The sequence below is a fragment of the Mesocricetus auratus genome, unplaced genomic scaffold, assembly GCF_017639785.1.
Source record: "Mesocricetus auratus isolate SY011 unplaced genomic scaffold, BCM_Maur_2.0 Super-Scaffold_100022, whole genome shotgun sequence".
In the NCBI taxonomy this organism is placed as follows: Eukaryota; Metazoa; Chordata; class Mammalia; order Rodentia; family Cricetidae; genus Mesocricetus; species Mesocricetus auratus.
This window is the reverse complement of record NW_024429203.1, coordinates 15894331-15911266: the sequence shown is the minus strand read 5'-3', so window position 1 is coordinate 15911266 and position 16936 is coordinate 15894331. Positions and strand designations below refer to the sequence as shown.

Sequence of the window (16936 nt, the reverse complement as noted above, 5' to 3'; positions counted from 1 at the left end):
TTCAGACCAGCTAGTTTCTACCCCCAAATAACATAGCCAAGCAGTGAGACTTAAGGGACTACGGAGGGCCTCCTTCTGTAGTGTAGGCAGCCTCACCATATCACGTGACCACATCACGTGACCCCACCCGTACCCACCACAGAGCATCAGTGCGGTGATCACAGGCCAGCACTGGAGAACAGCCATGCATCATTTCCCTAGAGGCTTTGGAACACGGAGCCAATGGACACCACTCTCCAAAAAGCATGAAGAATATTAATTAAATGAAAGTTTATTTCAAAATTAGTCTTAGAGTATAAGCTGGGTGGAGGGCTGGAGCCAGACTACGTAATGAGTGGCTAGGGCACCTGCCTTCCCCAACACAGGTGGAGACGAAGCAGCGTCCTGCGCCCGATCATGCATCCAATGATTACTAGCACTAGAAGCCAACAGCAAAGGACCCCGCGCGTGCGCGGTTGCTCATGTTTAATCCTGGTTAAGCTATACATGTTTAAATACACGCCGGAGGTTACGTGGTGTCATGCAATCCCAGTGATGGAGTGACTTTCTTGCTCAGTGACCTCCTGCAGTGAGGCTGCTCCAAAGGTGAGGTTAGGTCGGACAGAGCACTGAAAGGAGAAGAGGACAGAGGTCATGTAGGGGTCACGCTGTGCAGAGAGCCACCCCCACGGACCAGGCAATGGCTGCAGCCCTGAGTCATCTTTCCAGGAACAGAAGAGAATGACAGGTGTCTGTCACAATGAGCAAACCCTGCAGACTCGAGGACCCATGGATCTAAAGCTGTGACTTTCAGGCAATACCTTGCCTGATCATGCCTACACTAGGGGAGTACCTGAGCTACTCATAGGGTTGCTGAGAGACTTGTAAAATACACCCCATCAATATACTACTTTTATAAATTCACTGACATTTCAGTGGGTCACAGCCTAGCCTGCAGCTCACCAACCTCATATAACCCATCTTGACACACTTCTTTGAAAAACTTCTATTCTTGCAGAGTCCTTAAGGGTCACGAGCTCTTCCTGATTTTTATCCTATTGAAATTTAATATTAATCTCTCTGATCCTCATAGAAAAGAGTACAGTTTGGGATCTCATAACCAGGTGCCACAAGCCTTTTGCAACTCTTCTAGGTTTTGTGTGGATGAGGAGCAAGGACTCAAAGGTGATAGGTCCAGACAATGTGTGGTCATCAATGGCCAGGAGCATACAAAAAGAAGACAACCAGACAGTGTAGGGCTCCTCACCCGGGGTCTGCAGCAACCCATCGTGTGGTTGGTGTTTAGCTAAAGTCCCGAGCCTGGACCTCATCAAGCCTCTTGCTCCATCAGTTACAATAAATAAAGGAGACAGGCAAATTGATTGCATTATACCTTGTTATACCTTGAGCTGAAATTAGGCAGAATCTAGGACAAAGACATTCTATAATTTAACAAGTGAATCTAAATAATGAAGAAGAAGGAAAGGGAAGGCTATATATGTTTTGTGGGTTTTTTGTTTGTTTGTTTGTTTTTTGCTTTTTAAAAATTCTTGGCTGAGCATGGTGGTAATCCAGCACTTGGGAGGTAGAGGCAGGAAGAGCAGGATTTCAAGGTCTTCCTCAGCTACAGAGAGGGTTTGAGACCAACCTGGGCTACCTGAGACCCTTGGGGATGCGGGGGAGGGCAGAGACACAAAGACAGACAGAGACAGACTTAGGAGATAAATCGTAAAATTTTATGGAACTTCATCAGGTCCTGATGCAAACAAATAACAAGGTGATCTGAACAGAGATTAGGTCACCAGTGACACACACACAATGCTTAATTTTGCCCTTGTAGCCTTCCCTCTTTTCTTTTCATTGTTCTGGAAATGGAGCCCAGAGCCTCATACTTGCCAGGCAAGCACACTACAACCAATCTTTTTTTTTTTTTTTTTTTTTTTTGGTTTTTCGAGACAGGGTTTCTCTGTGGCTTTGGAGGCTGTCCTGGAACTATCTCTTGTAGACCAGGCTGGCCTCGAACTCACAGAGATCCGCCTGCCTCTGCCTCCCGAGTGCTGGGATTAAAGGCGTGCGCCACCAACGCCCGGCCACTACAACCAATCTTAACTCTACAACCAGCATTAACTCTTTAGTTGTGATAATGACATAAGGGCATATGTCCAACTTTCAGGTTTTAGAAATTTACACTGAGATATTTATGAATGAAAAAATACTAACAGAAATCTGCTTCAAAGCAAAATTTTTGGGTAGGAGTAAAAGTCTGGTGTGGGCTGGAGAGATGGCTCAGGAGTTAAGAGCACTGGCTGTTCTTCCTGAAGACCCAGGTTCAATTCCTGGAGTCCACATAACTCATAACTCATAACTATCTAAACTCCTGTCCCAAGAGACCTGATGCCCTCTTCTGGCTTCTTTGGGCATACATGAGGAAAACAAACACATGCAGGGAAAACACCTATACACATAAAAATAAATAAAAAGTAAAAAACAAAAAAGCTAGCAGTGAGTCAATCCTCTTTACTGTTGCCTGCACTGAAAACTTCCATAGTAAAATGTTCAAAAAGAAATTAGAGGTCAATGGAAGGATGCTTGCCTAGTATGTACAAGCCCTGGGTCTCCAGCTGTACTCCCTCCCATAAAAGGTTATGAAAAGACAAACTTGACACCATTCACCTTTCAAGTTAATGCAGAAAGTATTAACTTATTTTCAGACTTTGTTTTTCCCAACTACATATGAGGGCACAAAAGCCACAGGATTTCCATAGTACATCCTTTCTTTGTTGGTGTCCTGTTCTTTAGGACACACACTGGTGACCTGAAGTAACAGAATCTCCCCAGTCCTATTTAGTGACACCCGTTACCGTGAAGCTCTCATGATGACCGTGTAGCTTATATGACCACCGCCTGGTCAGCCTGGGGTGGTTGATCTATGGGGGCTGCAGCATGAGCTCCACAGCTGGATTGGGAGCCCAGAGGCCCCCTTCTGTGTGGGGAGGGGGGCAACTGTTTTCACCTTTTAAAATGTAGTCCGTTAGCAAAGTAGGCACCTTCTCATTATCCTCCTTCATGGCGAAGAGAACTAGAGGAGGAGAGAGGGGGAGAAATGAGCTAAGACACTGTCAGGGTATGGAGATTGCTTCTAAGAGAACTAGAGGAGGAGAGGGGGAGAAATGGGCTAAGACACTGTCAGGGTATGGAGATTGCTTCTAAGAGAACTAGAGGAGGAGAGAGGGGGAGAAATGGGCTAAGACACTGTCAGGGTATGGAGATTGCTTCTAAGGCTAGACAACTTCCACCCTAAGCGAAAAAGAAATGATCTGAGGAAACCTGGTGTTTGTTGAGCACAAGTAGACACAGCCCTCTTGGCGTGAGAGAAAATACCCACAGAGAGTCATAGGATGGTTTCTAGAGAGTGGACCCACCAGTGACTTCTTTCGACTTTCCCCTTTTGGCTCATCTATAACTTCCATACATCTACCAAATGTGTATCTTTAATAAAAGGAAATGAAGCAATGACCCAAAATGATAAGATCAGTCTTTGGACATGGTCAACCTAAATGTTAGATATTAACTGCTGAATCACTAATGTAACTGTGCTGTTTTGTTTTGTTTTGTTTTTGAGATAGGGTTTCACTATGTAGCCCTGGCTGGCCTGGAACTCACAATGTAAACCAGGATAGCCTCAAACTCACAAGAGATCCACCCGCCTCAGCCTCTGGAGTGCTAGAATGAAAGACATTCCCCACAATGCCTGGTTATGAAACCGTCTTTAAGAATATTCTACTCACATTAAAAAATGTTACTGTAATAATCTTCACTTCCAGTTTATTGACCACAAATGAAGTTTATCCAACAAACCTTTATTCTATGTTATGTCCTGTGGGGAGGAAATGAAGTCCTGAGTGAATGTATTTGTTGACATGAGTACAGCCAGGTCAAGAACCCTGATGCCTCAGACCCAGGCAAATGGTAAAACTGCATTTTCTAGGAGTGAGACTGTAACTCACTTTTATAAGCAGAGTGAACAGTGAAGATCTGCGGGCCCTGAGTCAGGAGGCAACCATGACAAGAGTGGGATCCCAGATCTGCTTCTGAGATCCCAGATCCATGTCCATGTTTTCCTGGTTTTGAGTCTGGGTGATGAAACTTGGAACAGGGTCATAACCAAGTGAAGAACAGGACCCGATATGATGATGATACAAATCACCAGCCATGGCCTCAGGGAAGAGATTGAACCCACAGTCTATCAGGGTTTTGTTTCCTTTATGATTTTGGAAACATAGTCATTTCAATGGAATTAGATGCTGGGGATCCCAGTTTCTTCTGTTTGCTTTCTGCTGTATCTAAAAAAAATTCAACTACATGTAGTGTGGTGGGTGGGTGTGTATACCAGGGCATGCATGCGGAAGTTAGAGGACAACTTGTAGGAGAACTTGGTTCTCTCCTTTACTATGTGGTCTCAGGGACGGGACTCAGGTCCCCAGGTGTGGTGGCAAGGGCCTTACCTGTTGAGCCATCTTTGTTGGCTCTGTGCTGTATTTTTAGATGCAAACTCACAGAGAGATGGCTCGGCATTTAAGAGCACAGACCACTTTTCCAGAGGTCTCCAGTTGAATTCCCAGGACCCACACGTTGGCTCACAACCACCTGCAACTCCAGGTTCAAGGGATCTGATGCTGTCTCCCATCTGATGCATGCAAGTGCTGCACAGCCATACAGGTAGGTAAGACACCCATACACATCAACTAATACAATAAACTAAACCTCTGCAGCTCATGAAACTGCAACTATCTGGGAAGCTTGTAAAATACAGGTAAAATGCCACAGTAGTAACCATGACGATGGGGGAAATGAATGTTATGGTTTGATCTGAAATGTCCCCCAAATGTTCATGCACTGAGGTTTGGATTCTAATTCAGTAATGTTCAGAGGTGGGGCTTTGGGGGCATGACTGGGTCATGAGGGCTCTGAACTACCAATGAACTGATAGGTCCACATTTTGATGGACTTATCGGCAGGTGATGGAAACTTAGGAGGTGAGACCTAGATAGAGTATGAGTCCCAGCAGTCATGAAATGAGCAGCTCTTGGTCACTGTACCCTCTCCTCCATGACACTCTTGTCTCACCATGGACCCAGAAACAATAAGCCAAGCAGATGGACTGAAACCTCTGAAGCACTGAGTCAAAATAAACCTTCGCCCCTGAAAGCTGTTTTCTCAGGCATCTTGTCACAGTTACATAAACTGACCAGTACACCGAACGGCTTTGTTCTCTTTCCCATATTCTAACGATGGGTACACTGGTTATGGTTTTAAAATAACACTTACTTAGTGTGTGTGTGCTCGTGCATTTGTGTGCATTCAGGCCACGGGTCCTATGTGGAGATTAGAGGTTCTGTCCTTCTACCTTTATGTAGGCTCTGGGATTGAACTCAGATCCCCAGGCTTTACCCACTGAGCCACCTCCCTGACTGGCACTCTTCTTTTTTAAAGAATTGAAAAATAAAAAACTGGGGTTTTTTTGGTTTGTTTATTTGTTTTGGTTTGGTTTTTCGGTTTTTCAAGACAGGGTTTCTCTGTGGCTTTGGAGCCTATCCTGGCACTCACTTTGTAGACCAAGCTGGCCTTGAACTCATAGAGATCTGCCTGCCTCTTCCTCTTGAGTGCCGGCGTATGTAAAGTTCTAACCAGGCTCTTGAAAAAGGGAAGAACTATTCATTCCTCATTACTCATATATAGAAAGCTAGTGCAATTCTCTCTCTTATAAAACAGTTTTTAGGCAAGCGTTAATGGCGCACACCTTTAATCCCAGTACTTGGGAGGCAGAGACAGGAGGATCTCTGTGAGTTTGAGGTCAGCCTGGTCTAGAAAGCTAGTGCCAGGACAGCCTCCAAAGCAATTCAGAGAAACCCTGTCTCGAAAAACAAACAAAAAAGAACTTTATGTAAAGAAACCTTTGAAATTTGTCCAAGTTATCTTTCAAATATTTACTGCTGTGAAAAGATAAGCACCTGTAAATGCTGTGTGTGTGTGTGTGTGCGCGCGCGCGCGCAATATTGAACACCAAATGTGAGTCTTGTGAATGCTCAGCAAGTGCTCACCACTGAGATATACCATGGGGCTAAAAGAGGTTGCATTTGATGTTCTTGTAGACGACCTAGGTTGGGTTCCCAGCACCCACATGGCAAGTCTCAACTTCTGGACCTCAAATTCCATGGAGTACTCTTCTGACCTCTGCATTGTACACATGTGGTACGCTCACACGTGAACAAAAACACTCATGCACATGAAATAATAATACACCTTTTAAATGGTTCATTAAGAAAACTTATGGCTGCTGATCCGTGGTGGTGGCATACACCTTTAATCCCAGCACTCGGGAGCAGCGCCTGTCTCAAGGTTAAAATACAGAGGGCATAGCTCTGGAGTAGCACACCCAAATCCCTAGGTTTGATTCATAGCACTGAGAAGCAAAACTCAGTGCATATTTTACACAAATGTAGAAATCTAAACAGAGCAGACAAAAGCGCTTGGCAGTTAAGATCCCTGATTCTCAAGGACATGATGGCTATGGGTGCTGGCAGGATCTGTTTGCTGCACACTCCTGCTCGTGTTCTCTAGATGGATAGAAAGGAAGCCTTTCTTCGCCCTTAACTGTGGCATGGAGCAGAGTAGGGGACAGTTGTCTTCCTAGGCTGAGCAAAGGTCCCTCTCCCTGTCTCTAGCATGACCAGTAGACTGGCACTGGCCCATCCCCTCCAGGGCAGCCACAGTGCACTGAGCAGCCTTGTGAGCTGTCCTTTGGCAAGCTCGGTTCCCTGGGAAAATGGGGTTTCTATCTGATCCACTGAGCATATCACCAAGTCTCGGTCTAGGATTTTCTCCTTCTAAGAAAGCTGAGACGATACCGCTATAGACGCTGGCCCTTTGGGGGCTGATATATATATATATATATATATATATATATATATATATATATATAGAGAGAGAGAGAGAGAGAGAGAGAGAGAGAGAAAGAGAGAGAGAGAGAGAGAGAGAGAGAGAGAGAGAGATACATAGATACATGGACTCTGCCTACAAAAATCGCTTTATCACACATTGCTTCTCCCCCACTCCTCAAAATATCTATCACTGCAGAACAAAGCAGCTTAAGTAGAGAAGAGGCAGTCATTCTCTGGAAGGAAAACTATACTCCATTCTTTCCAAGCAGCCTCCCCCCACTCAAAGCCTTGCTTCACATTAAGAGTACAACAGGGCTCCACTGACAGCTCTCTGATCCAAGGGGCCCAGATGTAGACAGCTGAGGTAGAGAAGAGGAAGCTCAGGGAATTGAAGGGAAAACAGAAAACCCCACCCACCCCATCACTCTAGTCCCTCCCCACCCCCCCACACAAAAAAAACCCCAAACCTGGAGTTCAGACTACTGAAATTTTTGCCTTGTTCAAGAGGATATAGGCAACATGTAGACAATGTTGCCCCATGCAAAGTCATCCTAGAGAAACCTGGGAACTGATGACAAGAGGCGCACAGGCAAGATGGGTGACATCCCGGGCCTGGGGCTGAGGAAGAGGAACTCACTGTTTGTCAACATCTGCAGGTCTTCCACGGAGGGAGGAGAGGATTTCTTCTCGTAAGGGATGACTGTGTTCAGATACTGCCAAAACAAACAGGGCGGGCAGAGCCTGAGTCTCTGGTCTTTCTTGGGTTGAGGCACAGTGGGCAGCTTCTACAGAGACCATGCTTTTCTTTATAATCTGGGTAATATTCATGGTCACTAGCACACCGATATTTCAAAGCTTTCTTCTGCCTCCTTGTGTATTATCTCTAAAGTAAGGCTTTCCCCATATTAAATTTCCCTTTGCCATAACTTGTGCATTTTTTTTAAAGACAGAGTTTCTCTATGTAGCCCTGGCTGTCCTGGAACTCACTCTGTAGACCAGACTGGCCTCAAACTCACAGAGATCTACCTGCCTCTACCTCCCAAGTGCTGGGATTAAAGGTGTGAGCCACCACCATCCAGATCAACTTCTACATTCTTAATATGCTAACATCCTTTTGGTTCTCAGAACCCTAGGGAGCTTTTCCCCTCCTAGAAGATAATAGCAGGGGCAGTGGCTACAGTTTTAGTCTTCACAGTGTAATTTGAGAAGAAATTATTTCTCTTTTGTCAAATGACATATCCACCCCACCCAAAATCTTGACTGTCAGATTTGTTCCTTCCTATGCCATAGCAAACCCTGAGGTACCCACCCAGTGGGCATCAAATATCAGAATGCCAGAGAGATCTTGTCAGGCCCCAAGGGAGCCCAAAGTGATAAGTTCAAGGCCAGGAGTCCTGTCACTGGTAGTGAGACCCTGGAAAGCTGCCCTACAACTCTGGACCTCAGCTCTCCCAGGAACAGGAAGGGCTGTTTAGATGTTCCTAGTCTTCTAGGCTATGCTTGTACAATTCTAACCCTTAGGATTCAGCTTCAGCCATTGAGACAACACACACACTTCATGATTACTTATCCCCATTTTCAAAGTTGTCAGTGCACACTCTGTCAAGTCCACTACATTTTGTACTCCATGGGGGTAGGTGGGGAGGCCTAGGACTTCTCCTTTGAACCTAGCAACAGATCACAGCACATAACAGGCAAACGTGTTGAACTCTGCCTTAGTAGCCAGAATTGCAAGCTGCATCACAGATGCTGCAGTCTGGATGTAATGTGTCTTCCAAGGGTCCATACGCAAAGCCTTGATCCCCAGGGGTCATGGTACTGGTATGCACCATGGCCCTTTAAGGGGTAGGGCCCAGGGGGAGATCATTATTCAGGTCCTTAAAGGATATTAAGTGTTCTCTCTAACTCTTATGTGCCCCACCCCATTCTGTCTCTGTTTCTTCTCTCTGTCAAGTTTAGCATGGGGCTGCTTGTTCCTACACACACCTCCACAATGGTGCCACCTTACCAAATGCCAAACCAATGAGTCCACCCAATACAAATAAATGAGCAACACTTTGCTCTTTCTAAAGTTAATTGCCTTGGGTATTTCACTGCAGTACTTCAAAGCTGACTACAAGTTATTGACAAATGTGGGGCAAGAAAGATGTCACACTGTGACTTACAATCAGAGCTGGAGGCTGAAGAGGCAGTATTGGTGGCACTCTCTGCTGACTGCCCAATATGATAGAACTGATTAGACTCTAAGATGAGATCTATTATGAAACATTTCCCCCAATACACTTTATTCTTGTGTATTTGGTTGTGAGCTGAGCCATCTGTCCAGCCTGCATTTCATTCTTAATGCAAACCAATTCATAGATCTACATTTGGTGCTGAGTTTTACTCATGTCCCAGAATAAAAGGTCGAAAACCAAAACGGCCCCTGAAAGACATTTTCTGTGTCTTTCTTAAGAGTGGAAGAAAATGCTAAGGTACCTCACGCTTGCCCAAATTCTAGGGCAACTCTGTTGTGTCTCCACCTCCCTCATTTCTAGTGAGGAAGCTGAGCTATTAGCTGTCTAGAAGAATAGAAGAGCAAACGGGCTGTACATACCTGTCTGTCGGCTCCTGAGGAGCCAAAGGTCTGGCGGATGCCACTCTGCAGGATGTTGGAGATGCCTTCCATGCTGAAGCGCTAAGGAAGAAACACACTCAAGATGACCAAAGGCTTCCTGCCCCAGTGACTTCTGTGTCCTTGCTCAAATGCTCATCAGCTATCACACTGCCCTAGATAAATGGCCACAACGACTAGAGAGCAAATGTAAGTCAATGGCTCGCACACATAGACCAGAGTTTAATCAAGAAGAGTTAACAGTCTCCAAGATTCATCTTGGTAAGTCCTAAAAGGTTACAAGACTCCTTTGTGACCCACTAGACATCTTCATTTCACCCTGTATCATGTAAAGAAGGATAAGATGGAATGGTCGAAAAGACCGTAGAGGGAAACAAATAATGCAGCTATCAGGAAGGGTAGGCATCTGAAGTGGCCCGGCCAAGAGTCACACGGCCCAGGCCTCATTCAATAGATCTGTGATGGGGCTAGGCAAAGATGTGTTGAAAGCAACTTAGATAGTTCTATGGACTCCATCCTGTCAATAACCAATAGGCCATCTGGTCACTTTCTGGCATGAACTGCATGGTGACCATTGCTGCTTCACAAAGTTCCAGCATTTTGACTTTGCAGATCACGATTTTCCAGCACCCTTTTGGTTTTGCTGTTTAATGATTCTCACTGTGTGCTGTGGGAGTTTCCTTATGTCTTCCCTTTGGGAAATTCTGTGCGGGCTTTGAAAAATGAAAATGTATAAAATGGCAGCCTCTTTAAGCAATTCTATGGAAATTACTCTTAAGTAATTCTCTGTAGACCAGGCTGGCCTTGAACTCACAGAGATCCACCTGCCTCTGCCTCTGCCTACTGAGTGCTTGGATTAAAGGTGTGTACCACCAACACCTGACTTCTATGGAAAAAATCCCCACCCCCGTGGAACCATACAGCTGATGACTCTGCCAACTCCCATACAAGTTAACATCAAGCTGCTAGAGAATTTAGATAAGTAACATATACTTGATAAATAAAGGTATATTTAATAATCAAGATTTATAAATTCCTAAGGTCTATTCAGGCTCATAGTAATGTTTGTCGAGCTTCGTCTTTGCTCACTTTAAGATTTATCTATTTGGATAAACTAAGTCATACAAAAAACTGCAATGTCCTATTATGTAGTGTCTGCTCCTCACAGAAAGTCCTTTGCCAAGGTCAGGCATTTAGACAAGTCTCCATTCCATCAGGGGCTTAAAGGATGTTCCTGCTTGCTAAAAAGAGAGACATTCCTATCTCTGGCAGGAGGAACTTGAGGCCCTTTCAACAACATATGATTGGTGCCAATTACCTTGTCAAGATCAATGCCAGCTTCTTCAACCCCTGATCTCAAGGCACACCCCAGCTCCCATTTACTACTATGAGCAACTACAGAGTATAAAAGGTGCATTTTTATTTTCAGTAAGCACACTGGCAGTCATCCTGATTCACTCTCAGATCCTGTCTGACTCCCTCCATCGGCACGCACCCTGTGCCAACTCTCCACACATCCTCTTTGGGACCTGAACCCCACCGAAGCAGGGCCCCAGCAATTTTCAGCCATTCAGACAGCTCAACAACAGCCAACACATGCCTCAAAGGGACCAGCCTGGGCAATAATCCATGCCAAGGGCAGAGATCCCGAGCTCCATCTTTTCAAGGAGCAGCCTGGAGAACTTACTAATAATGCTTATCCGTCCTGTCCTCCACTTAGACCAGAGGCCTTCGGGGAAGCTGGGCAAGCAGGTGGCATCCCCTTCCCTCCTGACCCACTACCTGTCACAGCGTTCTTCACACGGTTGGAACTCAGTAACTGTTGAGGGGTCCGCTGCAGGTAGGTACCAGGACGTGTGACGGTTAGGGCTCACAGGGCTGGCTGCTCACGCACCTTGAGAGGCATCTGGCTTCCCTTCTCTATCCGGCTGCTCTGCAGGCTCAGCCCCTTCTCTTTCCGCCTCTTCTTTGTCAGTTCTCGGTGCTCCTTCTGCTTGTTCTGAACCTCAATGAGCACCGTGATGAAGGAATTCTTCACTTCCTTCTCAAACTCCAGCTCGTCTCTCCGGGCCAGCTGGTGGACCAGCTCCTCTGAGAAGTCACGGATGGCACCCTCCACCTGGTCCAGCAGCTCTGTCAGCTCCGACCCAGACATGTGCCTCAGCCCTAGAGAGGAAGATGAACTGGGTTGGGTGAGATCTGCAGACAAGCGTGAACCTGCTGGAGATGGGACCATTCTTAGAGGGGGGGGCGCCAACTCTTAAGAGTTTCTCTGAAAGACCGTCACAATTTAGGGGAAGGGCCAGGAGGAAAGGACATTTTGTCATGTATAGAAGAGAAAAACCCAACTCAAAAAGCAGAGGAGAATAAAGTGTCCACAAGGGAGCATGGGAACGCTGTCCCATTAAGGACATGCCTGCCTTTGATACTTTGCTGTCTGTGTGTATCTGTCCTCCGTCTCTGTCACATTCACATAATATGCTGATGAGGGACATACTGAGGCTTTGGTATCTGTGATGAGCACTGATGTAGTGCTTCTTTTTCCCCAAGAGGTCATGGAGACAGCTGACACCAAAATGAACATGACCTGAAGGGTTATAGTCTTATGCCTCAGTCTACACTGTAAACTATGCGAGACCCAGGGAAGACTGGGGAAGGGGAGTGAAAAATGAAGCCTTATCAATCAGCAGGCTACTTCCAGAGTCAAAGAAAGGGAACTGGAGATTACAGACATGGATACCTTTAACATCGTGTCTCTTAAATCTGTGTGATGTATAGTTTCTTTAGATCACTGTCAGCTGACTGACTACTTCAAAAAGGGTAGGAGATCCAGGCATTGTGACACATGCCTTTAATTCTGGCACTTGGATATAAGAGGCAAGTCAATCTCAAAGACAGCCTGGCTTACATAGAGAGTTCTAGAACAGCAGACAGAGCTACATAGTGAGCCATTGTCTACTAACAAACAAACAAACAAAATAAAGCAGTAGGGAGATTTTTTTAAATGTATGTGGGTGTTTTACCTGCATGTATGTCTGTCTGTGTACCTTGTATGTAAGCTGGTACCCACAGAGGCTGGAAGATGGCATCAGATTCCCTAGAACTGGAGTTACAGATGGTTGTAAGAAGTCACGTGGGTGCTGGGGAATTGAACTTGGGTCCTTTCCGAGAACAGTCAGTGCTCTTAACTGCTGAGCCATCTCTCCAGCCCTAGCTGTTTTGTTTTTTGAGACAAGGTCTCAGTATGCAGTCAAGGATGGCCTTTAGCTCTCATTCCTCCTGCCTCAGCCTCCTGGATGCTGGATTACAGGTGTTTGCTACCACATCCAGTGAGCAGAAGGGATTTGAAATCTTCCTGACCCAGGGCTGAGGATGGAGTGGGTGGTAGAACATTTGCTTAGCATGGAAAAAGCCCTGAGTGACAGAGAGAGAGAAAGAGAGAGAGAGAGAACCCCATCAGAAAGAAGTGATTATGTGTTAGATGACAGAGAAGCCAGTAACTAGATATATGCATTGCATGTTGTACACAGCATTGAAGTGTTTCAAATGACACTGTATTCCATAAACACATAAATTTGCCATATGCCGGTTAAGCACATTAGTAAGACAGAGTTAGAGATCCGCTTTAGTTTCACCTCCGTGCCCTCCTTCCCTCTCCTCAGCTGGTGTCTGGCTCACTCCGTTGGCTCTTCCTGCTGTTTTGCTCTTTGAGCTGTCCTCCTCTTGTGTTTTTGCCATTTCACTCTGCTTTGCCGAGTGCTTCTATGTTTGGGCCCTTTGTGTGCCTGAGAATGGCCTGACTGGGCGGGTGGTGAATGCAGCGAGGCATCCAAACCCACTCCATCACCCTATTGGCTTCCTTTGGCGGCTCTGCCTGCCTCTTCTCCTCAGGGCCAGGCAGTTTTGCTTTTAGGACGCAGTGCTTTCATTTTTGCCAACTCCACCCGAAATTTAGACCCAGGTTTCCTGACAGACGCGCCTTCTCTTTCAGCCCCACAGCCCCTATTCCTAGCAACCTCGCTGTAAGAGTAGGCCTCCTCCCGCGGCAGTCATCCCTAGGACCACTGCTGATTTTCATTTCACGCTTCATCCAGCCTGCTGTTTGTATAGTCAGTCATCACTATAAACCTGTGTTAGAGAGGTAATGTGAGACAGGCATCAAAAGACTGGGCTCCGGAATTAACCTCCCTGGCTTCAAGAGCTCTTTGCAGTGCCCCTTATAATGCATAGGAGGTGTGAGGAAAGTGTCAGTTGAAAGTGGGGTCTTCACTCTACCCACTGAAAGAAAGGAACAGTGCTGAGGGTGTAGCTCAGAGAGAGTGAATGCATGAGGCCCTGGGTTCAGTTCCCAGCCACAGACAGACAGACAGACAGACAGACAGACAGACAGACAGACACACACACACACACACACACACACACACACACACACGATGGGGATGTCCTGTGTATATGCTGTCTTATTGGTTGATAAATAAAGCACTGCTGGCCAATAGGGAAGCAAGATAGGTGGGACTAGGGGCCCAGGATGATTCTGGGAAATGTAGTCTAGAGGAAAGAGTTGCCATGTGATTCCAGGAAGAGAGGATGCAAGCCAAGATGGCATCCTCGGAAAGATAAGTCCTTATACATATATTAGTAATTATGAGTTAATAATTAAGTCAGAGCTAGCCATTAAGAAACCATAGCAAACAGCCAACAGCTTCATAATTAATATAGTGTTTGTGTGTTATTTGGGGGCTGAGAAAGTAGTGGGACCCAGGTAGCTGGCCGGAAAGAATACACGTTACACACAGAGAGAGAGAGAGAGAGAGAGAGAATTTCTCTGTCCTCAAATATATATTAAAAATTCAAATAAGCCTCCTGCCTCCTCCCATCTCCACAGTTCAGGAAGGTTTCCTTCAGGGATGTGGGAGCCACTGCTTTGAAATGTAATCATCAAGGCAGATAAAACCTGATCTCCCACTGTTCTGGAAGCACAGGGCCTAACTCAACCACCTGACTCCACATTGCAAAACCCACTTAAGGTAATGGGTTCCATTCACTTAGTTATAACAAGAGTACAGTTTCCCTCGGTGTCCGTTGCCCTTTGGAGGACTGCCTGTGACACGCAGACTGTTCTCATTTAATGCTTACTCAGTAATAAAATTGCTCCCCACCCTACTTTTGTGGAGAGGATTTCTGAGTTTTTGTTTCAAGTTCTGTTTCTCCAACTGTGGGCTTGGACAAGTCATTCAACCTCCAGATGATATAAGCATGGTGTGAGGTTGATTTGAGGATGGCATATAGAAAACATTAAGACTACTAGCTCTCATTCTATATGTGTGTGTGTGTGTGTGTGTGTATCTGTCTCTCTCTGTGTCTCTGCTCTCTCTCTCTCTCTCTCTCTCTCTCTACACACACACACACACACACACACACACACATACACATACAGGATATTAGAATTTGGACCTAGGATACTAGGATATCACACATGAAAGCAAGGCAAATGCTCCTCTGTCACTGAGCTACAGCCTCTGCCCATATATATATATATATATATATATATATATATATATATATATATATGTTTATTTATATATTCATTCCACCCCCATTGGTAGCATCATTGATTGCATCTTGTCAGGTTCAGAGGGAGGCCTATTCATTCTACTTTAGTATTGTCTGGTTTGCTTTAGCACATGAATTTTATTTTATTTTTTTCTGGAAAATGCTGACTTTTCTCCTCATACCAAATCAGGAAGGTGTTGCCTTTCTCCTGGATTTGCAAACTCTGCTCTAGGGCAAAGACCAAGTTCTGACAGCCATATGTAAACAGTACTCATGCGGATGGCAGAGCCTTTTAATCTGAGGCAGGCAGAACCCTGTGGGATCAAAACAAGTCTGGTCCGTATACTGAGTTCCAGGCCAGTCAAGGCATCACAGGGAGACCCTTCTAAAAAACAAACAATGCACCAAAAAATAAATAAATAAATAAAAATAAAAAAATTGCCTGGCGGTGGTGGCGCACGCCTTTAATCCCAGCACTCGGGAGGCAGAGGCAGGCGGATCTCTGTGAGTTCGAGGCCGGGCTGGACCGATAGCCTCTGAAACAATACAGAGAAACCCTGTCTCGTAAAAACCAAAAAATAAATAAATAAATAAAAACAAACAATGCAGTACGGGACACCAAAGAGGTGTTTGGTCCTGAGTAAGCCCTGCCAGGGGCCCTCACCTTCATAGGACCAGTTGTTGTTGAAGGTCCTTGTCAAGGCCTGCATCTCTTGCAGCAGGACTGAGTCCGCCTGGGATGAGACTTCTCCTCCATCCTCCTCTTCCAGCACCTCCTCTTCCTCCTCAGGGTCTGGGGAGTTCTGCATCATTTCTTCGATCTCCTCAATCACCTACGGATAAAGTACAAACTCCGTTCCCTCCTGGGGGTGTCCCAGCTCACTTGAGCACTCAGTGGCATTCCTAATTTGTTCTCTGTCTTCATAAATATTGGATAATAATAAAAATAGACCCGACCAAAGCCTGGCATATGTTCTGCCTTTAATGTAAAGCACTCTCATGTAAACCTCTTCCAAGTGCTCCATTTAGAGGAATGCATTATTGGAAATTAGCCACTCTTTCAGGAAATGAAGCAGGGCTGCCTGGAAGTAAACATTTACTTCAGTTTGCTAAGCATTTTGTTTCTAAGTGGGAAAATATTTTATCTGCCCAACTACCACACAAAACCCAGTCCATTAATTGTCACGCTTCTTGTAACAGGAGAGTGGGGTGAGGAGGGGGAAGAACACACACATTCCCAGAACAACCCGAATTGGGGAGGAAAACAGCTGTTTCTCCGGAACTCTCCTGGACAGGAAACTGAAGCTGTCCAGTAAAAAGTGAAGCTAAAGACCATAAAATGGTAGAAGGTAATGTCTGGGGAGAAAACACAAACAAACAAAAAACGAAAAACTAGGTAAGAACCCAGCTCTGAACTTGACTGTTTTTTTTTTTGTTTTTGTTTTTTTTTGGTTTTTCGAGACAGGGTTTCTCTGTGGCTTTGGAGACTGTCCTGGAACTCGCTTGGTAGTACAGGCTGGTCTCGAACTCACAGAGATTCGCCTGCCTCTGCCTCCCGAGTGCTGGGATTAAAGGCGTGCGCCACCAACGCCCGGCCTGAACTTGACTGTTAATGGGGCTCGGCTCCTACAAGTTGAGGGTCAAGATAGTTGCTACCAAAAATGATGAATGGACACCAGCTGCTCGCACATAAAGAAAGGGAGTAAGCCACGACCTCACGGGGAAGAGGGCCTGGATGAGCTTGATGGCAACAGCACATGCAGACATGTCTTTCTTTTCCCAGTGCTGCGAGGGACTCAACCTCAGACACCTGTAGATGGTGATCTGGGAGGTAGGTCTCTTTCTGCTG

At 45.6% G+C, this 16936-nt stretch overlaps 1 protein-coding gene across 2 annotated transcripts in view; it reads right to left on the bottom strand.

Annotated features, from left to right (window-relative positions):
- Nucleotides 1-255: 255 nt before the first annotated feature.
- Fez1 (fasciculation and elongation protein zeta 1) overlaps nucleotides 256-16936 on the bottom strand; it is a 52136-nt gene continuing 35455 nt past the window's right edge. For both annotated transcript variants that reach the window (XM_040729920.1, XM_021222859.2), the window contains 6 exons: nucleotides 15752-15920; nucleotides 11429-11700; nucleotides 9517-9597; nucleotides 7558-7633; nucleotides 2993-3058; nucleotides 256-608 (listed from right to left, as the gene is read on the bottom strand). In XM_040729920.1, coding sequence (XP_040585854.1) covers nucleotides 592-608; nucleotides 2993-3058; nucleotides 7558-7633; nucleotides 9517-9597; nucleotides 11429-11700; nucleotides 15752-15920 — 681 coding nt within the window. In that variant the 3' untranslated portion in view covers nucleotides 256-591. The remainder of the gene's footprint in view (nucleotides 609-2992; nucleotides 3059-7557; nucleotides 7634-9516; nucleotides 9598-11428; nucleotides 11701-15751; nucleotides 15921-16936) is intronic.